Here is a 23,684-nt window from a genome sequence, read left to right as displayed (position 1 = left end):
AATTCAGATGTGTGCAATAAGTTCACATTTGAAGATTAAAAATGCTGACATGATTCCAGAAGAGACTTGTGGTGCTCAGAACAAATGAAGACCCTATCACCTACATCTAACTATCCAACACAGGTGAGCGGCTGAATCATAAGCAACTATGTTTGCCACTTATTTGTGGGTTTTGTATTTTTTTCCCCCTAAGTGTTTACTCCTGGATAATGTGCCCATCTCAATTTTATTTCTAGTCAGATTCACTGTCATGTTGCTAGATATGTGGGCACAACTTTGCATTCCTTGGGATACAAGAACAATACAAGACTGCAGTTTAAGACAAACTGGCTCAAATGAAAACACTGAAATTACTGAGAGCTGATTGCCTAGGACCTGTTTTTCCACCACAAATATTTTTGCAGGAAAAAAATGGACATCTAAGTTTTGTATTACATTTAAAATAGCAGTGCCTCTCTGGCTACCAGTCTTGCTTTTTCCCAAGCCTGATGAATACCCTTTAGCTTGGGAGAAACACAGGCCATTACACCCGCTCTACAAATTTAGAGGAAATCTCAGCGTACCTGAGCACGTCATGGAAAGTGACATCACCACCATTATGGAGCCGTTCCATTTCATAGCACATGTGCTTGAACAGCAGCTTGTCCTTGTCGAGATCCACCTCCAGCCTGCCCCGCAGCAGCCTCAGCAGAAATTTCACTCGGAAGGTAGGGATTACTCCCTGGGTAAAATTGCATAATAGCTGGTAAGTTATTACTGCTACCTAACAACCAATGCAGACATTCAACTTGGTAAGTGAGAGAAACACTATTTCTCCAAAGACTCCGTGTCAAATCCCGGCCTATTTAAGTCACTGTGAACACATTACTGAAGAATATACACATGCAGCCAGCTCTTCAGGACATGCACATCAGTTGTAGTTCGTGGAACTCTTTGCTGTTATTTGACTCATATAAAATAGGAATCTGTGCTGTTAAATTTGTCAGAAATTTCCAAAATTGCTCGGGGATTTAGTTTGCCCATTTGCATTAATCTGTAATGAGAATTATATGCCTAAATAGCTGCTTTTGAAAAGCTGAAATTAAACTACAATTTAAACATTCACAGCCAGGTCTATACCTGCCTGTAAAACTGTCCTCTTCTCTGTGCGTCTTTGGACAGCAGAATGTTGGGAGTTTACTGGCTTGTCATGTCCCTTTGCTGGACTCCCTCCAGTATGTCTATGCCTCTGTTGTACAGAGGAGCCCAGAACTGGACACAGTGCTCCAGGTGTGGCCCCACCAGGGCTGAGTAGAGGGGAAGGGTCATCTCCCGTGGCCTGCTGGCAATAATTTGCCTAATGCAGCCCAGGACACCACTAGCCCTCTTTGACACCAGGGCACATTGCTGGCTCATGTTCAACTTGGTGTCCACCAGGACCCCAGGTCCTTTCCTGCCAAGCTGCTTTCCAGCTGGCCAGCCTCCAGCAAGTACTGGTGACTGGGGTTGTTCCTTCCTAGATGCAGGACTTTGCACTTCTCCTTGTTAAGCCACATGAGGTTCCTGTCACCCCATTTCTCCAGCCTGTTTAGATGCCTCTGGATAGCATCATGATCCCCTGCTGTATCAGCCATTCCTCCCAGTTTGGTGTCATCTGCAAAGTTGCTGAGGGTGCATTCTGCCCCATCATGCAGATCATTAATGAAGATTGGACCCAATATTGATTCCTGGGGTACACCACTAGTTACTGTCCTCCAACTAGACTCTGTGCCGCTGATCATTCATTACCCTCTGGGCCTGGCCACTGAGCCAGTGTTCAATCCACCTCATCGTCTTCTCATCCAGACCATACTTCATCAGCTTCTCTATGAGGATCTTATGGGATACAGTGCTGAAATCTCAGCAAATCCCTTCTGCAGATCAGGCACATAAATGCACTTCCAAGGGAACAACTCTCAGGGAGCTAGGAGGAAAGATGCTATTGTATTGATGCTATGAATATCTACATTAGTTTTTAAATCTACTATTATAAGTACTTCACAGTAGTAAAGAATATAGGTTAGTATGTGAAAGGCCATGAACAATGTTAGATCATGCTCACTGAAATTCCACAACCTAACAGTAACCACACAGTGAGTTTTGTCAGCACACTTTGTTTTCTCCTTATGTTTCTCCAAGGAAAAATGTAAATTTACTGTATTTCTGTGCTCATTATCAAGTTTCTTACCTCTCTTTTGTCATCAACCATGTTCCATATAATTTGAAAATGCCTAAGATCATTATAACTTAAAAGTTGATCTTCTTCGGTTGAGTAAAACAACGAGAAATTCTCCACAATGATAGCTGAAAACCACAAAATCAAAATACACTATAAAGAAAGCCTGTAGTTACATTCTAACTGGTTAATCTCTATAAGCAACAATGAATTTCAATAGAATATGAACTCTGTTGTGCAGACTTCACGCTAATAAATGCCTTTAGCTGTCATGCTACATCAATATTCACTGTGCTCACTTTTTAAAAGCTGTATCTTAAATGCTGGTGAGATGCGTAATCTAACATCTTCTAAAATTGACTAGAAGAATTCCAACGATGTTGGAAAAATGTTAACAGGAGGAAGGAAAAGCTCAGAAAATAATATTCCTTAGGGTAACTATACAAATATAACACACCTCTCTGTTCAAAAAACTTTCATTCTCAAACTTCCTGAGTTTTAGCATACGCCATGCCAGAGAAGTATCAAAAACATCATATGCATATAAGGTAACAGTGAAGGTACAAGGTAACCTCATACCTGAATAGCACAATAGACTCAAATCTAACATACTACATGCCAAGATGGTCCTTTTTGTTATTAATGTGTATTTTCACTTACCAACAAGCAAATTTAGCATGATGTATGCAATGATGACATAAAATGAACAGAAATACATAAGAGCACCAGCATAATTTCCACAGTCTGTTTTCCAGTAAGTGCTGTTATCTGGCGTACAAAATGGAGGCTGAACCTTCAAAACAAAAGAAAACAAAGTCAATCAATCATAAAAAGAGATTCTTAATTTCTTTGCAATCAATACAACTAATTACGACTATCATTTTTTTAAAGCTTCACATATAGGGAATAATGCTGTGGGCATTATTGTGGGCAGTTTGTTGTTCCTTTAGGAGTCAGAAATTGGAAAACAGAGAGAGGTATGACAAAAAAGGCCTAGGTGTGGATGTCCCTACCACACACAAGGCACATCGCACATGATGCCACTGTAAAGAAACAACTTCGTGCTCTGAAACGTTATAGAATCATAGAATCATAGAATCGTTTAGGTTGGAAAAGACCTTCAAGATCATCCAGTCCAACCATTAACCTAATATTACCAAGTCCACACTAAACCAATCAAGGGTAGACTAGGCTAAACCATGTCCCCAAGTGCCACATCTACACGTTTTTTGAACGCTTCCAGGGATGGTGACTCCACAACCTCTCTGGGCAGCCTCTTCCAATTCTTGACCACCTTTTCCGTAAAGAAATTTTTCCTAATATCCAATCTAAACCTCCCCTGGTGCAGCTTAAGCCCATTTCCTCTTGTCCTATCGCTAACTACATGGGAGAAGAGACCAACAGCCACCTCACTACAACCTCCTTTCAGGTAGTTGTAGAGAGCGATAAGGTCTCCCCTCAGCCTCCTCTTCTCCAGGCTAAACAACCCCAGTTCCCTCAGCCGCTCCTCATAAGGCCTGTGCTCCAGACCCTTCACCAGCCTTGTTGCCCTTCTCTGAACACGCTCCAGCACCTCAATGTCTTTCTTGTACTGAGGGGCCCAAGACTGGACACAGTATTCCAGGTGCGGCCTCACCAGCGCCGAGTACAGGGGGACAATCACCTCCCTGCTCCTGCTGGCCACACTATTCCTGATACAAGCCAGGATGCTGTTGGCCTTCTTGGCCACCTGGGCACACTGCTGGCTCATGTTCAGCCGGCTGTCTACCAACACCCTGTCGTGGTTTAGCCCCAGCCAGCAACTAAGCACCACGCAGCCGCTCGCTCACTCCCCCTACCCCGATGGGATGGGGGAGAGAATTGGAGGAGTAAGAGTGAGAAACACTCCTGGGTTGAGATAACAACAGTTTAATAATTGAAATAAAGTAAAATAGTAATGCTAATAGTAACAGTATAATAATGATAATAATAATAATGATACATGAAGCAAATGATGCACAATGCAATTGCTCACCACCCGACGACCGATACCCAGACAGTTCCCGAGCAGCGGTCGCTGCTCCCCGGCCAACCCCCCCCAGTTTATATACTGAGCATGACGTCATATGGTATGGAATAGCCCTTTGGTCAGTTTGGATCAACTATTCTGGCTGTGCCCCCTCCCAGTTTCTTGTGCGCCTGGCAGAGCATGGGAAGCTGAAAAAGTCCTTGACTAGCATAAGCAGTACTCAGCAACAACTAAAAACATCAGCATGTTATCAACATTCTTCTTCTACTAAATCCAAAACACAGCACTATGCCTGCTGCTAGGAAGAAAATTAACTCTATCCCAGCCGAAACCAGGACACACCCCCAGGTCCTTTTCAGCCAGGCAGCTTTCCAGCCACTCTTCCCCAAGCCTGTAGCGCTGCATGGGGTTGTTGTGACCGAAGTGTAGGACCCGACACTTGGCCTTGTTAAACCTCATACAGTTGGCCTCGGCCCATCGGTCCAGCCTGTCCAGGTCCCTCTGCACGGCCATCCTACCCTCCAGCAGATCGACACTCCCACCCAGTTTGGTGTCGTCTGCAAACTTCCTGAGGGTGCACTCAATCCCCTCATCCAGATCACTGATAAAGATATTAAACAAGGCTGGCCCCAAAACAGAGCCCTGGGGAACACCACTCGTGACCGGCTGCCAACTAGACTTAACTCCATTCACCACTACTCTCTGGGCTCGGCCACCCAACCAGTTTTTTACCCAGCGAAGACTACGCCCATCCAAGCCATGAGCTGCCAGCTTCCCAAGGAGAATATTGTGGGAGACGGTGTCAAAAGCTTTGCTAAAGTCCAGGTAAATGACATCCACAGCCCTTCCATCATCTACCAGGCGGGTCACCAGGTCATAGAAGGACATCAGGTTGGTCAAGCAGGACCTGCCTTTCATAAACCCATGCTGACTGGGCCTGATCCCCTGGTTGACCTGCACTTGCCTGCTGAGTTCACTCAAGATGAACCTCTCCATAATCTTCCCTGGCACCGAGGTCAGGCTGACAGGCCTGTAGTTTCCCGGGTCCTCCTTCCGGCCCTTCTTGTAGATGGGCGTCACGTTGGCAAGCCTCCAGTCATCAGGGATCTCCCTTGTTAACCAGGACTGCTGATAGATGATGGAAAGTGGCTTGGCGAGCTCCTCTGCCAGCTCCCTCAGTACTCTCAGGTGGATCCCATCTGGCCCCATAGACTTGTGAACGTCCAGGTGGCATGGCAGGTCATTAACTGCTTCCTCCTGGACTATGAGGGCTCCATTCTGCTCCTCATCCCTATCCTCTAGCTCAGGGGCCTGAGTACCCTGGGGATGACCAGTTATGGTTTTTCAAAAAGCTTCCCTGCCCATTAATTTTAAAAAGGAAGGGAATATGATTTTCATCACAATGGAAACCACAGACAGAAACTTACTTGGGCAAAATAAAATGACTCCGGGACAAATTTTGCAGTCACTAAGACTACCATTCACACGGAATGAGCCAAAGTGCAGGCACTAAAGACAAAGTTAATCGGAAAAGTCACCTTGACACAGTCAAAGCAGAGATAACTGTGGAAAAGCAAGTTACTGCACTTCTGATTTTGAAAACATCTTTTTATTTCTGTTTTTACATCAGGTAATAGCCTAGCCCCATGAAATACTACATTTTGAGTGTGTGATTGGAACTGCAGTTTGTGTGTCATGTTCTGAGGTTTAGCGAACATTATATCCCTTGAAGAGATAAAGGCAACCACAACATTCCTTGTACAAAACTAAGATATTGGAAACACTTTGAGAGACAAGGGTGTCTCCTGTTTCTTGCCTACTTTATCTCTGGCAGGATTGTATTTACCATGCAGTCGTGCATAATTTTGTTCCAGTCTTCTCCAGTAACTATTCTGAAGAGTACAGTAATAGCCTTGCCAGCTGATGAAAAATTTGCATGTCTGTTTTAAAGAATAAGAGAGAAAGAGAGATCATTTCACATCCCAGAACTAAAACATTGGCAAGAAAAAATGCAAATCACTTCCATTTTCTACTGTTCTACTATTTTAAACTGAAAATAGTTACAGTATTATTTGAATAAGCTCATTGAATTATTTATTGCATGACTTAAGATATAATAACTGAACTTTAGCTCAGACACAGGTCTGAGTATTTGGCTCATTTTATCAAAGAGGTAAAGCAGACTCAGGGCCAGATCCTATTTCCTGTCTCCATTCTTTTCCTGAAGTCTGATGATGCTATTGATTGGGAAATCTCCAGTTAACAGCCAGTTCACAGAACTGTCCCCTCTCTGTATCAGCCTGGTATATGGATCCTACTCCTGGGTGATGCCGATAAGGTGTAGTAGGTACACCGTGTTTCAGCAGCTTGCGGCTAGCACAGTGCTGCTTTGAAGCATTTCCTAGCTGGCCTAACGAAGAACAGCTCTCAGGCTGCTCTGTGCTAGATTGGCTGTCATTTGGTCCAACGCACAAGGACTGGAAAGATGGCTCAGTGCCTCTTATCAGAAATTCTGTTTAGAGCTCTTCAGCTAGACCTTGGGACTTGTCTGTTTTTTACCATGGATAAACTTTGCTCTAGCAGAATGTGATTTTTTTGGGTTGTTTAAAGAACATCCCCATGAGGCAGTACATACTGTACCTGTTAATGTTCTCTCCATATTTCACTGTACCGAATAAAACCACTCCAGCAAAAGCATAACAAAGAAGCAGTAAGAACATTCCCACTATGATGAAGAAACTCTTGTACATGCTGACAACCACAGTCAGAAGTAGCATTTTTAGTGTCACCTGGAAGGACAGAGAAAAAGCAAACTATGATGCCATTTAGGAAAGCAGAGATAAAAGAGAAAAGAGACTTATTGCACTTGCCATTTTGACAAGGAATTCTTTACACATATATGTTAATGGATGAGCCCAGTGAAATGGTACATTATGAATCTGATTGGCACTGAACATTTTGTGTCTTCCTCTGAAATTTAGTGTGCTTTTTACGTGTTAAAGACATCAGCATATCTGCCTAATTTTCAAGGTCAAGATACTGCTCCTCAAAGAGGATGGGTAGGATAATACAGTGTAGGATAATACAGCAATGATACAGCATAAGCTTAACTGTAACTTTCTAGGATCAGTATACTCCAGAAGTATCAAAATTAGCATTGCATGAACAGTGGTGCAGTACACTACTTTGGGCTTCTCTGAAAGTGATGCTGTTAAGTGGAAATCACAGATACTGCAGCCTACCTAAAGAAATGTGTTGATGTATAGAGAAGGGGATTTCCTTAGGATCAGCACAGCTTGATTAAACTAGCTAATTTCTCACACAAATTGGCCAAAGAGCTTAAGAGGAGAGCATAATTTTTGAAATTACATAGGCAGTGGGCCTAAATAATAGATATTACTTTCTCACGCATGCACATGGTACATTTTACTCTTGACAAAGTTATTGCCTTAGATTGCCCTAACACCCTTAAGCACTTTGGATGCTATGGAAAATTCTCTTTAATGGGACTGAGGGTAGCAGTTTTCTTTAGAATCATGCCAAACCGATAACTCATGCTGACTTTTAGCTATCACATTGCATAACAAGAAAAATTAGTGAAACTGATGCAGCTCCTAACATGAAAGCACAAATGAGTACGTTAAAACCTTGACAAAACTTTAGAATCAATCAGAAAGCTTTGAAGGCAATCACTTGGCCTGGCTGCATAGAAGCAGCAAGGACTTTTCATTTGACTTCCAGGGCTGTACAGGCTCTGTGTAGTTTGATTGAAGGAAAACTTTTTATCTTCACTGAACAAACCCTCTGACTTACTGTTCTTAACCCCAGCAACCCAGTATAGCAGTCTTTTTATCACATTTACTTTAATACGTCAGTCTTCACAGAAAATGTTTGGATAGTCTAAAAAGTTCTACAGCAAGAGAACGTAGAGTGTCACCACTTCTTAAACAAATGTGTTTGTTCTCTGCCTATGCTTATTCTGCCAGCCGACTCCCAATTACACCAGAGCAAATCCAAACACAAAAGAAATGTAAACTTTAGAAGTGACTTGCTTTGACGCCATCTCAGTGTTTCCAGAAGAATTTCTTGGCCCAATATTTTTTTAAATGGAACGTAAATCCTTTACTGCAATAAGACATACATTGCAGAGATACAAGACACAGACCCGCACTCTGGAGGAAGAAACTTCTGTAAGAGAGCACTATCATAACCAGATGAGTGCATCAACCACCACTCCACTAGTCTCGCAGAGAAAGTAAGTAAATAGCACGCACATCACACCACACTGAGATGGCAAGACTGAAAGCAGCACCATGTATGTTCAGAGTTTTAGAGCGCATTTTTTAAAAACTGTGCAGTATTGCAGTTGCACTTTTTTTTTTCAAAAAATGCAGCTTTTTCAATAACCATTATATAGTGCTATTATACAGTATACCGAACATCCTGACATTTTAAAGACTGTGTAAAATTGGAGACTGCTGCTCGAAGTCTCCTGGTTTTTTGTCATGTAAAATAGAAACTTACAGAATGTGCACTAGAGATGCGTAGCAACTAGTCCTTTAATCTATATGTGAGCACTGCAATGGTTGTAGTTCCTACTTTATACTTACATGCTTCCCACAAATTGAGAAAAACCTGAAGACAATTACGCATGCCCCCATCATGTATGTGTACGCATTCTGGAACAGAAACACAGAAGACTTAATATATTGTCCCCCAGGGATCTCACAGAAAGATCAGGATAACTGGTCTTTTAATAATGTAGGGCAGTTGCCATATGAAGTAAGAGAAATCATAAACTAGTATTTTTACTAGAAATCATAAACTATATACCAATATTTCAGTAACAGTGGAGCAGTAAGAAACTAACAGAAGATCTCTACCACTTCAAAACCACTAACCCAACCTCCCCACGCATCAAACCAAAAAACCTTCAATCCTCTGTTAGCTGGGCTGTAACTATGTCCAGCAGCCCCAGTCTACTTGTCTAGGCAGCTGCTGGCTTACAGAAACTCCTTAGGTTTTCCAAGCTACTCAGCAGCAAGGAGCAATTTGTGGATGTCATGGCAAAATGACTAGCCACACAAGACAGGTTCTCCTCCAAACAGAGCCTGGGGCAGACAAGAGAAAAGCCGGTGACTTCCACAACTTGTGATTGGTGACAAGCATCAACTATCCCTTCTGCTTCCCTCGTAAGGAAGGGAACCAGGGGTTTAGCCAACTTTAAAAAAATAGGATGAGATGGAGGGAGAGCTGATCTCCCCCCCTCTCCTCCATGCCATCTTGGATTAAACATAGCCCTTTAAGCAAAACCAGTGGTCCAGAATCACTTCTGGGTTTGGGACAGATTGTACTATTCAGCAATTTTGAACCTATGCCTTCTTCCAGTCCTCTGTTCCTATCTGGATTTTGCGCATTGCCTCTTTCTTCCTTGCTGCTCATGAGACTGCTGTTGGCAAGAGCTCTCAGTTTCTTCATGTTCCTTCCTTTACGCACTCATATCCCTTCCAAAGACTTCATTTTTTTACCACATTTACAGACTCTATCTCATAGCAGACAACTTTTGTACTTCATCATTGCCCAAGACAAGGATTCCTTCTTCTTAGCATCAAGCTTAATTTGTTTCAGCCATATTTCAGCCTTATTAAACTTCCAAGGGTTTATCGGGATGTATAGCAGTGATCCTACTGCTTGTGCTTAGCAGATAAGATCAAGCTTAATCACTGAAATTGTGTTTTGTCAATCTTACCAGTAAGGCGAAATGAAGTATCACCCATATAACTCCAAGAGATGTCACCAACAGGTCATACCGGTTTCTTCTGCTTTGCCAGAAGCCAGAAGGTGACATGGCAATAATCTTCATCGTGACCTATGGATAAAAATGATTTCTCAGTTGTACTGAAGCAATGGTTAATTCTTACTATAAGAACCTCTAAAATGTTTGACTGAGTTCATCTTACGAATGTTTTCAAACAACCAAGGACAGCTTTCATGTCAGCTAAATGTTCCCATGAAGGCAAGTTAGGCTGCTAGACTAACTGGATCATATAAGCTTCTGACAGATGGAGGAAAGCTGGTACTTGTGGAAGACCACAGATGACTGAGACGAGGGGATAAGCAGTATTCTGGAACTGTCTCTCTCCATCAAGTGTTGAAGGAGTGCAGATGACCACCTCAGACTGAACACAATGTATAGATTGCTGAGGTGAATGTGGGCTTAAGATTTCTAATAGTTAAGCAAGTTATGAAGTTAGAAAAATATTATATTGATAATGTGTAGCTGAAAGAGCTAGTAGTATACTATCTATCTAGCTGTCCACAGGCTAGGCTAAAATCCATAAGCGCATTTGAACTCAAGAATATAATTGTGTTCTGTAGCTCCCATATGTCAAATTTAAAAGCATTTCTGTATTGCAAATATTTCTTGCTTTAAAGAATGATCCGTACTCAGCACCATCTGTACTCAGCAGCATATAAGAGCAGAAAGCTAAGAACGGTAAAGGCAGTAAATTTTACAATGCTCCTGGTAAAAAACAGCAGCCAAAGTGCTTGACATGTCCAATACAGGCAATAGGAGTGCAGGTAGGAAGCTTAAGAATAGATACTGGTAAGAAATAGTAACAATAGCTAACAGATATCGAGGTAGGGTGATGCAGGTAAAGGGGACACGAGAGAGTTTCTCATACACAATTTGTATCAAATCTCAAAGCAAGTCAAGTGTTACTGTATAAAGGCTATAAATGTCAAGCATTCATTATATGATTCTTTCCATCCCACTTTGCAACACTGCCATTTAGTAGGATTCTTTACATTTCTGAAATCTAAACTGTATATAAAGGGACACTAGTTTGATGTAAAAGTCTGATTTTCCAATTAGTTTTTTGCTGTATAATGTTTTCTCAAGCCTGACTACAAAATGAAGAATATGGTCTCTGAATCTGTAATTAGCATTTGAGGTACCTGAAGATATCTTGCCTCACCTCTATCCAGCCAGCTGAGATACCCTAGAATATTGGAGATAGATGCATAGGGCTGGCAGGGATGACACAAGACGGGCAAACACTCCTGCCCTTCTGTGGCAGCTAGTGGAGGTGAGAAGAGATCAGCTAGGGTACACAAAAAAGGTTTTGATGCCTTCAGTTATTTAGGCAACTGAATCTCACCCTACATACCCCTTGATCACAGTGACAGCTTAAACACCAACCTCACACGTAGAATTTAAACACCTAAGTTCAGGTGTCTATAACCTTGAACTTAATACCACACCACGCAAATAAAAAAATCACATGTCACTTTATTTTGTGATCATCAGTATGGCAGCAAAAGTGAGATCTCCAAATTCTTCCTGTTCTTCTATACCCCATATACTGCTATGAGCAGTGTAGGTTTAATCAGGAGTCCTCAGACTGGACACAGGGCCATTAGCTATGCAGAAAGCTTTGGCCTTCCTCATAGACCATGTCTGCTAATGGTAGCAGACCATGTACATCGCAGAGTCTGTAACCAGACTGTGCTACATTAGCGCCTGGGCAGAAAGCTGCTTCCTCTGTTCATAAATTCTGTGCGCTCACAGTGTGATAGCTAGCCTGTTGAGACAGTCAACAAATTTTTCTTGGCTCTGACAAAGTTCCTTTGAAATTCTAGAAGTGTATTTGTTTCCCCTGGCAGTATATGAGAAAAAAGTATTTCTAAAGACATTGTTACTACGTAAATTAAAACCTGTCTGAGTATGATACAAATCAAACTTTTCTGTGTTTGCTCAGTCTCTCAAGAGATATTGATTTCTCCTGGGTAGGGAAAAAAGAAGCAACAACACGGACATACTCTAGCTACAGCTGCTGCAAGGTATTCACTTCATTGTTTATTCATTACTGCTGGCAAAACCTATCACTGGAACATAGGAACTGTCATATTGGATTAGGGCAGTGGGAAACATAGTCTACTATCCTGTTTCTGATAGCGGTCAGTATCAGCTATTCAGAGGGGACTGAAAAGAAAACACTCTACCACAAACTTATAAAAGAATTGTGTACTAACCTAACCACAGAGGAAGCATCTTCTTTAACCTCATAAATGTTTGCTTTGTTACACTACAGATAACCTTATACATAGAAAAAATAAATATGCTTTTTAAAATGTGTTTAAGTCCTTATATTCCAATCTTATGAAAACACGCTAATTACACCTTGCACAGTTGGTTGTGGTGACAATTTTCTCAGATAGAGGACCGTTACCACACAGGAACCAGGTCTGTGCAACAAAAGACAGACAACACTGGAATTTGACTTAGCTTATTTAAAGGTATTAAAATGAAATATGGTACTTAAAAAGAACCAAAACAAAACTGAGAGAGGTTTGATGATGTCACAGCTACAGAATAGTGGGGATTAATGCACCCTGTTCCAATGGACCAGGCAAAATATAAATGGATTGAGCAGAACTTCCATGATACAACACAGACCTTGTGTGGTACGGAGTGACTTTAATCTGAGATTACTGCAAGAAAAGAGTTCACTGGGTTGACCAAAACACAAGCTGAAGTGCTCAGAGTTGAATATATATAAAAGGACACAAAGCTCAAGGTGGTAGAGAAGTATGACTACAACAAATTAAAAGTTTATTCCTACAGTACATGTTAAAAGACAAGTGACATGGAGAGCCCCAGATGTACATGTTCAGAAATAAAAGCCTTAGTGAAGAATGAGACAACATCCCTAAAGCCAAAATGAAATATATACATACTAGTCTTAATCTCAGGAAGTCATAAAATACATTACCTCAAGGACAAAAATGAAGGTGAACACAACAGACATTGCTGCTAAAGGCACAGTCACCGGATCTGCAGCATCCCACTGAAATGCAAACAAAATCTATTCATAGGAGAGTAGCTGTTAAACAGAACTAAATCCTTTTCTTTGCCTTAACTTTTCTTGCAGGTTTTGTTAATGAATAGATTTCACTTTAAAATATACTCAGACAGGAATGGCATCTTGGTGTATTCCTCTCTCTCAGATTTACAGCTTAACAGGAAATTAAAAATAGCGGACCAGACTACAAAAAGGCAGAAATTGACTCAGCTCCACAAGTTACAATTAATCTACAGTGATCTGTGCCAACTGAGATTGCTATATCTAGAAATCATGTTTCCCTACATTCATCACAGTAATGGCTCAACTGATCGTTAATTGCTGTTAGGAAATGTGTAACACATGCTGTAGTACTATAATGAAACGCTTAAAAGAAACACAATTACCTTAACTGATAACAACACAGACTGGGCCAGAACAAGCACAGCAATAGTTCTCTTAAAAAATGGATGCTGAGTTATATCATACATCTTGGCTCTAAAGCCATCGTTATCTGAAAAAAGAAAGAGTTTGAGGAGGAGAGTTAAAATACACAGTGTTATTTTTCCCCTATTTCTTCACATATTTTCCATGTTCATTAGTGGCAAAATAATCCTTTACCAGTTTCAAAACACATTTCTAATTTTCTGCTACAATTTTCCATATCAAATAGGGCTTCTGAACATATAATTTCAAATACTGAACACTAGTGTTGCATGAAGGCTTTGGTACTTGTAGGGCAAGTGCATCATTCAACTGCTGTCAGGTTAATACATTCCATTCATATCATTAACAGCCAACTGCAAACATATTTCATTTAGAAATTCATTTTTTCATTAAGGCTTATCCTAAAACCATCGAAGCACAAGCTTTTGGGGGTTGATTTTAATAGCCTTATGCAGAGATCTGTAGTTGGAGCCTGTTTCCACATTAACTTATGCACAACCTCCTAGTGGCCTCACGATTACAATTTTAATTTGAATCACAGACTCCTGGGGAATTATGAACACTAGGGCTCAACATGAATAAAATCAAAATATCTTTGATACCCGGACGAGGTGGGAGATGAAGAGGTTGTGCTATCTTCAGTCTGCTTTTCAGATCTTCCCATCGTCTCTGATCTACAGTCAGTAAAGCTGTCCCCTTAATAAACAAAGAGAAGCGTATAAAGCTTTTGTCATATAAAAGCTAGAACATTTAATGCTGTAAACATGAAAACAACATTCTCTTTGGTGCCTGAAATAAAGTTACATACGCAACTCTCCTTAAATAACACACTGTTTGGGTAAAGGAGTCAAAATATCAGCCAGTACTCAAGAGGATTTCTGGATGCATTAGCTCTGAGTTTCTGGGACTCAACTCAGCAGGCACAGTTGTTGCTCTTTGTAGCAGCAGCCCAGGGTGGGCAGTGAAACGCTGCAGGAGTTCTTCCATTTGACCGAACATCATTTGCCAGGAAGCGCTGGAGTGGCCGATTTTGTCCGGACTTTGCTGCAGGAAATCCCGCAGCTCATCAGTGCCACTACGGTTTCTCAGGGAACGAGCCCTCTACGAGACTGCTGCTGCTCTCCACAGCTCTTCTGCTTGGGGTGTAATTGAAATAAAATAATAGTATGCTATGAATGTACCAGAGCTCTCCACAAAGGAAGCACAAGGAGAGGTGGAGGTACACCTTTAGGGTGGGCGGTGGTAGATGGTAATGTGTGTAAGTGTTTTCATAACATGGGAAGAAACAAGCAAACCACAAACAGAATTCAATGTTATTTAAAGTGACCTTCAAAACAAAATGAGGCCCTTATCACTTCAGAGAACTGTAAAATCTCATGGAAGGACTCTGGAGTTACAAAAACAAGTGAGACCTTTTCAAGGTAAATGTCACAAGCCTGTCTCCCAGACACTCAGCTGCTCCCCCCGTCAGCATGGAGCCGCACCGAGCTGGGCAAGGGCTGGTGTGAACTTTGGGGCTTGCCTCGGCATTGGCTTGTGTAGGCGCTGGAACTGCGGCTGGCTGTGCGACTGATAAGGTCAGATGAGCTCCCTCTCAGGGGACGTAATCTCTTTATGGAGCTGCGTCCCCAGACGGCACCCTGGGAGGAGGTGCCTTCCAACAAGATGCAGACAAAATGACAGATGTAAGGACGCCTACCACTCAAGTCAGGCCCAGACCGTACCGTTTAGAAAAGCTTCAATTCAAAGGCAGCTCATTCACCCAAATGAGCGTGTCTGGTTTATATTCTCGGAGAGCTTTCACCACAAAGAAGACAAAAGGTGGCAAAAAAAGTGGACCTTTGTAAAATTTAGAAATAGTGATGAGAAGCTGCTCTGTTCCTCAGAAACTACCACTTCCACCAGTGGGATCATTACAAGGGGACTGTCCTGGTTTCGGCTGGGATAGAGTTAAGTTTCTTTGCAGTAGCAGGCATAGTGTTGTGTTTTGGATTTAGTAGGAGAAGAATGTTGATAACACGCTGATGTTTTTAGTTGTTGCTAAGTACTGCTTATGCTAGTCAAGGACTTTTCAGCTTCCCATGCTCTGCCAGGGGCACAAGAAACTGGGAGGGGGCACAGCCAGAATAGTTGATCCAAACTGACCAAAGGGTTATTCCATACCATATGACGTCATGCTTGGTATATAAACTGGGGGGGGGTTGGCCGGGGAGCAGCGATCGCTGCTCAGGAACTGTCTGGGTATTGTTTGGCGGGTGGTGATCAATTGCATTGTGCATCACTTGCTTTGTATAGTATTATTGTTATTATCATTATTATATTGTTATTATTATCATTACTATTTTACTTTATTTCAATTATGAAACTGTTCTTATCTCAACCCAGGAGTGTTTCTCACTCTTACTCCTCCGATTCTCCCCCCCATCCCATCGGGGTAGGGGGAGTGAGCGAGCGGCTGCGTGGTGCTTAGCTGCTGGCTGGGGCTAAACCACGACAGGGACCACAGAGCAGAGCCCCGTGAGTGGGACTACTGAGCTGTGTTTGCATTTGGACTTCAGCTCAAAACTGCCGGATAATATCTGAGTCGATCACACCTTCACTGCTGACTGAACACGTGGCACTTGGGAGCTGTCACAAGCGGGGTGCAGGGGTTGTGAAATGGGGGGTGGTGGAACACTTTGGGCTACTGCCCTGTTGCTGGGACAGCTGAGGACCCAGCCCAGAGCCCCCTATGGTACTTCCCAGTCCAGCGTCTCGAGGCCTGTAGCTCTGACAGCTCACATGAAATACTGTGGCATATCTAAAAATATTTCGGGTTTTTTCTTTAGAAAATTATTCGTTCTCATGTAAAATAGTTCATTCAGTTATTGTGCAACTCTGACCCTCCTCACCAACTACTGGCACTACTCCAACCATGTATCAGCCATGAACTTTCTAAAGCCAACATCTACTTAAAACACCAATAGCTTGGCCAGTTTTAAGAAAACGCAACTTAACCTCACTCAGAGAACTGTTTTGCTCTCTTCTTTCTGGACTAATTGCTGGTCTTCTGTCTATCTTACTTCACTTTTTTTTCAGTTCATGGACATTTCTTCACGCTGCTTGAATATTGTTTGGGCTGAGATTTTTTCCCCCACTCCATAATTAACCAACATATTTATCTTTTCAACTCAAATCTGAAAACATTTTCTCTTCCCTATAGAAAATACATAAAAAGTAACAAGTATTCAAGAAAAAAGAGAGAAAAACAAACATTACATGTCACAGCACCTACCTGAGGTTACTAAGAAACAACTGAAGAAGCTGAACCAGACGACATTATTCATGAATGATTTATACTGGCTGTATTTTTAGTATCATGTAAATTCTACAGAAATATTGCATGATGTGCTTGTTCAGTGTAATTTAAAGGGAACTGTTATTAGTGAGTAGCTTTTCTGATGTCCAGACTAATCCTTTCCCTGTTCAGATATGGAATTGAGGGACTAGAGCATTCATACCTGAAAAAGTGGCTGTAGTTTGAGGAAAACATACAAGCCAAGAAAACCACCCAAAAGGATAAATGTAAAAATCAGATAATTTTCTGAAAATAATGAGAACTCTAATTCAGGCCCTACACCTCAGACTTCCACATTTACACTGGCAGCTCATGCAGGGGCAATCTGGGCTAAAATGAATTGTTTATCTCCTATGATCACAATCCTCATAAGCCTCATGTTCACACCTTCCTGTTCCCTCTCATTTTTAAACACAGTGAGCATGAAAAAACTTTCAATTTCCATATGAGTTTGAGCTGTCCTGTGTCTTTAAAGCTGCATATCTAGGAGGAGGGAATGAAATATGAATCCGATACACAGTCACATATAATTAAGGGTATTTTTCCCCGGTTCATGTTCATATTTTAAACCTTAAAAATAAAAAACTGGTGAAAGATTTACGCTGATATTGTGGATAAATCATTTCAAAAGTAACCTGTGGGTTGGCCCAGATCACCTTATTCCATAGCTGACAGTCAACTACACAGATGAATAATGAGTTAATGACATCTCACTAATCTGTGAAAGAAATCTCACAAGCTGCCTTTGCAGGAGACAGGCTGACACAGTGAACTTGATCTTGTGAGTGACTCCTATGGAAAGAGTGGGAACTAAGGGCAAAAACACTGTCTAGGAGATTGACAGATCTTAGTAAGATTTGGCCTATTGTCACAAAAGTATATCAAAAGTCATACTAGTATGGGCAAAGATCCAGCTCCTCTGGTACCTTTTTTCTATGACAAGGGCCAAAAGTAGATGCCTGTAGGTGTAGCAAAGCAATCCAGAGCAGCAACTGGCTCCTGATGATTCTCAGTTGCCCACAGAGCTGTCTCATAATTCATGACAGATGCATTCAAGACCACGTGCAAAACTAAAGGGGAAACACGCACCACACCTCAACAGGGTAAAGGAAAGATGTTTGATCAGCCATGATCGGAAGCTATTTAAGAGCAAACTCTGTAATGCGATATGTCTTCTTCTTGCCTACGCTTGTGCCTATGAACAGTTTTTTGAGGAAATCAACCTGTGTGGGAAGTGTAAAGGGGAATGAAGAAACAATTTATATGATAGAAATGCTCAGCTGACATCTCAATAGAGTTTCATGAACTATGATGTACATGACAGAAACTTATATAGGTGAATACATCATAGCTATAGAAGAAAAACATTAAAATAAATTTAACATTTCAAATAATATTTTAATTACCTATAACTTAAATAAAATGACTTAATCTTTTTTTTCAAGACTTGCTGAAAAACATTTTGTATTCATCAGTGTAAGGCTGACACATTTGAAGGAAAAATAATGTTACACAGCTGATCAGGAAGGGACAAAAGCATCTATAAAAAGCCAGTGGAATTCTCATACTGGAGAAATGTCAGCTTTGTTAATTCACTAGTCGAAACCTAGTGAATAAGAAAATAAATGAATAGCACATCGCTCCTTGTTCTTTAGAACAAGTATTTTAACAGGATTTTAACAAGAATGACTGCGCTTCATCTCACCAAAATTACTCTGGAGTCATGCAAACATAAAAATACCTTCTGAACAGCAGATGTTCTAGGCTATTTATTTGGCTCGCAACCTGCTTGTCCTTTCCAACCTTAGTGATTCCTAGTTTTACTTTCATTAAAAATAATCCAGTCACCAAGCCAGGAAACATGAAATTAATTCTTACCCTACCCTTAATTGGTTTAGTGGTGGACTTGGTAGTGTTAGGCTAATGGTTGGACTTGATGATCTTAAAGGTCTTTTCCAACCTAAACGATTCTATGATTCTATGACTCAAGTCATGACGCCTTCCTTGCCCTCATAGGACACACGGTAGTCTGCTGCTCAGCTCCCTTCCAGAAGGAGTCAAGTGGTTTCCCTGAAGGGTAAACTCAACAATTGTATTTGCTACGGAGTTTGGGCCAGGGCCATAGCAGGGCCATGGCCAGCACCCAGTTTGTCTCCAGCAATAGCACACTGGTTGTCTTGCATCCCCAAGCCCCAGAACGCACAATCATCCTTTCCCTCTAGTGCCATGAGTGATAAAAATATCATGCTAGCTAGCTGCAACACAGACATGTCATTATTTTTGGGACCTTGAACTCAAAAATGAAAAAAAAAAAACTTATGCCTTGGTGCCATGGGAGCACCAACAAGAGGCTCAGAAAAAAAAGTCAGATTAAGGGCTGTGCGGTGTGTATGTGGCCGTCCCATCCAGAGGATGCTATCTTTAACAAGTGTAGACATGAGCTACTCAGTAACAATTCACCTTGGGACAGGTTTTTCTACTTTTCAGGGTAATCCGCAAAGCCCACGTGAACTGCAGCTTTTTCTTAGAACACTAGCTACTTTTTTGTTTGAGTGATGGACAATTTTACAATGCACTCTGCTGTTTGCCAGGAAAAAGCCACACAGCTTTACTTTGGATGTGAAATACTGCAGTTGCAGGGCTTTAATGAGACCCCTTAGTTGTAACACGTACAAGCATAACATGTCTTTTTACCTGACACTGCATGTATGCCTACATCAAACTAAAACAGCAGAATCTGGGGCATCTGTAAATACACTGTGCTTTAGGTTCCATCTCCATCTGGCAACACGGCTGCATTGTAAAAAAACTCAGACAACTTTCATAGAATCACAGAATCCTTGAATGCTTTAGGTTGGAAGGGACCTTTAGAGGTCATCTAGCCCAAGCCCCCTGCAGTGAGCACGGACAATTTTTAACCAGATCAGGTTGCTCAGAGCCCCATCCAACCTGACCTTGAATGTTTCTAGGGATGGGGCCTCCACTACCTCTCTGGGCAACCTGTTCCAGTGTTTCACCACCCTCATCGTAAAAAATTTCTTCCTTATATCCAGTCTAAATCTATTCTTCTTTAGTTTAAATCCATTATTCCTTGTCCTGTCACAACAGGCCTTGCTAAAAAGATTGCCCCCATCCTTCCCATAGGCCCCCTGTAAGTACTGGAAGGCCGCAATAAGGTCTCCCTGGAGCCTTCTCTTCTCCAGGCTGAACAACCCCAACTCTCTCAGCCTGGCCTCGTAGGAGAGGTGCTCCAGCCCTTGGATCATTTTTGTGGCTCTCCTCTGGACCCACTTCAACAGTTTTGTAGCAAATAGGGATCAGGTGTCTCTGAAGCCATACTTGCAGGCTTGCAGAATCTAAGATTGGTAAGTCAGTCTTAAAGGCAGTCATAACAGTGTATGACAGGTAACATAAACAGTGTCATATCAGTTTCAGGTTTCTTACAGAGTCAGTTCTACACACGATAAACCACCTCACTCGGTACCTTGTTTTCATTGAAATTAGCGATGACAACTCCAACGAAAAGGGTCAGTCCAATCATGCAGCCAAGGAATACAAAAACATGAATGTAGATTCCATGGATCTGCATAGACAAAAATAAGATTAATCGTTAAAACAAATCAAAATATGATTCTATGATTCTATGTGTTGTAGAATTCAAAGACTCTGATGTGCTTCCTTACCGGCCCAACGCGATGAATAATAACATCTCTGACTTCCACCCAGCCTTTTAATGAAAGAACTTCAAATAGCGCCAGCATTGCATTCCCCACATTGTCAAAATTAAAATTCCGAGGATTTGCCCTGAAATGCAGTATACAAATAGGTTTAACTTCAGCAATAAAGTTGTTCTTTCTATTTGTTACTTTGATTCTTCATAGTCTAACATTTAAATACCTTGCAAAGTTGGTGTGAAAGCATTTGAATAATAAAACAATAGCAACAGCAACAAATGTGTACAGTGTAATCTTTTTTGAACCCTATGTATGTTTTGTTCTGTTACTCAGAATCTGATTCACAGTAGTAAAGCTTATAATATGTTGCGGCATTTTAGTGTTTTTGTCAATGAAATTAGCAAAATACAGCATTCATCAAAAAGTGGATCTGATGGCATTGGCTAGATTCTAAAATAAATTTACCTGAAGGAGACCAGTCTCATACCCACATAAATGATTCAGACTCCAAAGTCAGTGAGATCGTTTAGAAAATTAAGTTCCTTATTTCATTATCATTGGGAACCAATGGTCTAAAGCAAAACTTACTGAGAGGACATTACCACTTCTTGGCTTTCCTATATTATACACTCTGACCTTTTGTATCAGTTGAGATTCAAGAGGATGTTTCCAGCTGTATATTAAAAGTAGCCTCTTTGGGCTAGGTTAGCACATTGCTTTGCCTCTACAATCTGAGATAGATAATCCAAGGAGCCCAATTAATGTTCAAGAATTTATAAGGTAAATAGTTGCATTCCAGAAGAATTGTTAAGTGTTTGGCACTTCTGAAAATCCAAACATTCAGCGAAAAAGACAGCTCTCAGATGCAGATATTTCTTTTAAATGCAGTCTTTATACTGACATCCAGCTCTTGGAAATCTGGCCTGACACAGCCAACAGGTGGTATGAATGTCCTTGCAGTAAACCATTTTCTGCAATAACAAAACATTTGCCAAAGTTATGCTGATTATGACAGTTTTTGCTTATTTCTGGATCAAGCTGAAGAGGATTGAATTTGCTTACTTGAGGAAGAATTTGTCTGAAGCACACAGAAACAGAGACTTCTGCAGATGTCAGAGTTTCACTGACTGCTCAAAACGCAGCATATTGTTTCATTAGTGTAGGATGGCTCTGAATCTACCACTGCTGGTACATTCTTTATCCATGCAGAGAGTCAATTAAAATAATTGTGGCTGTTTAGCTGATTTTGCAAAATGCCAACCAACTTAAAAATATAAACAATTAAAAAGAGGGTTTTTTGCCTGTTCAGGTGTTGGGAAATATTAAATGGACTTTATCAGAACACTAATCATAAACAGAACGTTAGCTCTTAAATAATTTTTACTGCATTACTGCACCAGATAGACCACAAGGATTCCTTCCTGCATGCGAAACAGAAAGAAGCTGCTAGCTGGCATGGTGAATGGCCACAGAAGAGAAAGGCTGGTTTTAGGCATGACTTGCTCATTGTTTTTTTGTGGGTGACTGTAGGCAGGCTGATTTAGGTTTTGTTTTTGAAGTACGGCTCTCAGTATGTGTTCATAATAGTACTAAAGCACAATTAAGTGATAATCTTCGTTCAAGCCAATAACCGCCACTGTAATAATAATCACATCTAATTCCTATCTAGGTTCAGTACCTATGGGTACTTCTTTATGAATAGAACAGCAGGTTAAGACTGGAAAAGTTTCATATATCTGGCTTTTTACTAAATATACCAGAATTTTTACCCTTAATATCATCTAATTTACAATAAAAACCCTACATCAGTAGTTCAATGCCATGAGATTTAAGCCACATTCTACATCAAAAGCTGAAAGATAGGCCAATGTGTAGCAACTCACCAGACTCGTGGCACCCAAAATCCAGGCTTTTTCTCTCCAGGTCTTAACTTTAAATTGAGATTTTTGGAAACACTTACATTTATTCTGAAGATGCCATGACAATCTTCCTATAGTGAAATAAACCACAGCCTGAGATTAAATAATGGCCTGTGAGACATGCCAGAATGCCAGTATAGACAGCATATTTGCCATGATGGCAAAGCAATATAAACAGGAATGAAGGGTTATTTATAGGTCTGGGATTAATAGCCATGGACCTTCACCCAAATGAAAAATGCATATTAGGAAGGATTTAAAAAACTCTTCTCCTTCCAGGACTAAGAGTGCTTTTCATTTTGCAAGACTATCTGGCCATTTACCTCTCTCCTCAAGACCATTGCTCTCTTTAGGTGACGATATTTCTTCAAATGGAGTAAGAAATACAGCTAGCTTTCTTCATGTAACCTACATAGCATTCCCAGTGCTTTTGACCTCTAGCAGCCTAACCTGGTTTTTAGCTGCTGACCTAGGAATGCAAAGGTGTCATTTTCCATGGTTAATTCCATGTGACATCCAGTTCTTTGCAGATAATGTGGCATGAATTTGACAACTTTTTCAGACAGTCCCCAATACCTGGACTTGATTTACTTTTTTACATGAAAACCCAGCCTTACCCTCATTCACTCACTCTTTTATCACCTTTCCCTCCGTTATCCTGCTTCTGAACAAGAAAATGCCCAAGATCTCCATCTTTCAGTTGATAGCTCTGATTGCCCCACTTGCTTTCCCCAGCAGGCAGAAATGGCACAGCTTACTATTATTTTGAAGCAGGAAAGCAGTTCTTACCCTAGAGATGATGTGCGGATCATTGCATTTAGCCAGTTTTCCAGCAAACAGCTGCACTCCAAAGCTTGCGAAAACAAGCATTAATGTCAGCAAAAGAATAGAAACCTGTAAAGATGAAGTTAAACTTGTGAAGGTCTCCTCCTGCAGACTTGAAAAAGGGGATCAGATCCTTCCATGAACTGCAGGGAGGATAGTTTTGTTGCATACCTGGAGATAAGACTTTCATGACTGACATGTTACTTTAGGTTCTGATCCAGTAACCAGGTGCTGTGTTACTATTAATATTATTATTAACATAGCATCTAAGAATTGTAGATAAGGATCAAAGCTTTTTTGCACTCAGTGCTCAGTGTACAACGTTGCTAAATTCTGCATGCATAAGAATGGCCATTCGCTTTAAAGAGAACTCTTCAAGTAGTTAAGTATGTGCTGTTTCTGTTTTGCTGAATCAGGCTTTACTAATTAATTAA

At 41.1% G+C, this 23,684-nt stretch overlaps 1 protein-coding gene across 3 annotated transcripts in view; it reads right to left on the bottom strand.

Moving 5' to 3' along the window:
- NALCN (sodium leak channel, non-selective) overlaps positions 1–23,684 on the bottom strand; it is a 251,379-nt gene that overhangs the window by 5,295 nt on the left and 222,400 nt on the right. For all 3 annotated transcript variants that reach the window (XM_075712454.1, XM_075712463.1, XM_075712470.1), the window contains 14 exons: positions 23,215–23,319; positions 22,390–22,496; positions 20,516–20,636; positions 20,317–20,415; positions 14,098–14,191; positions 13,456–13,562; positions 12,980–13,054; positions 9,952–10,071; positions 8,813–8,881; positions 6,843–6,991; positions 6,049–6,142; positions 2,855–2,987; positions 2,207–2,322; positions 564–721 (listed from right to left, as the gene is read on the bottom strand). In XM_075712454.1, the coding sequence (XP_075568569.1) occupies positions 564–721; positions 2,207–2,322; positions 2,855–2,987; positions 6,049–6,142; positions 6,843–6,991; positions 8,813–8,881; positions 9,952–10,071; positions 12,980–13,054; positions 13,456–13,562; positions 14,098–14,191; positions 20,317–20,415; positions 20,516–20,636; positions 22,390–22,496; positions 23,215–23,319 (1,547 nt within the window). The remainder of the gene's footprint in view (positions 1–563; positions 722–2,206; positions 2,323–2,854; positions 2,988–6,048; positions 6,143–6,842; positions 6,992–8,812; positions 8,882–9,951; positions 10,072–12,979; positions 13,055–13,455; positions 13,563–14,097; positions 14,192–20,316; positions 20,416–20,515; positions 20,637–22,389; positions 22,497–23,214; positions 23,320–23,684) is intronic.

This window comes from Pelecanus crispus, chromosome 1, assembly GCF_030463565.1.
Source record: "Pelecanus crispus isolate bPelCri1 chromosome 1, bPelCri1.pri, whole genome shotgun sequence".
Taxonomy (NCBI): Eukaryota; Metazoa; Chordata; class Aves; order Pelecaniformes; family Pelecanidae; genus Pelecanus; species Pelecanus crispus.
This window is presented reverse-complemented; position numbering and strand designations above follow the sequence as displayed.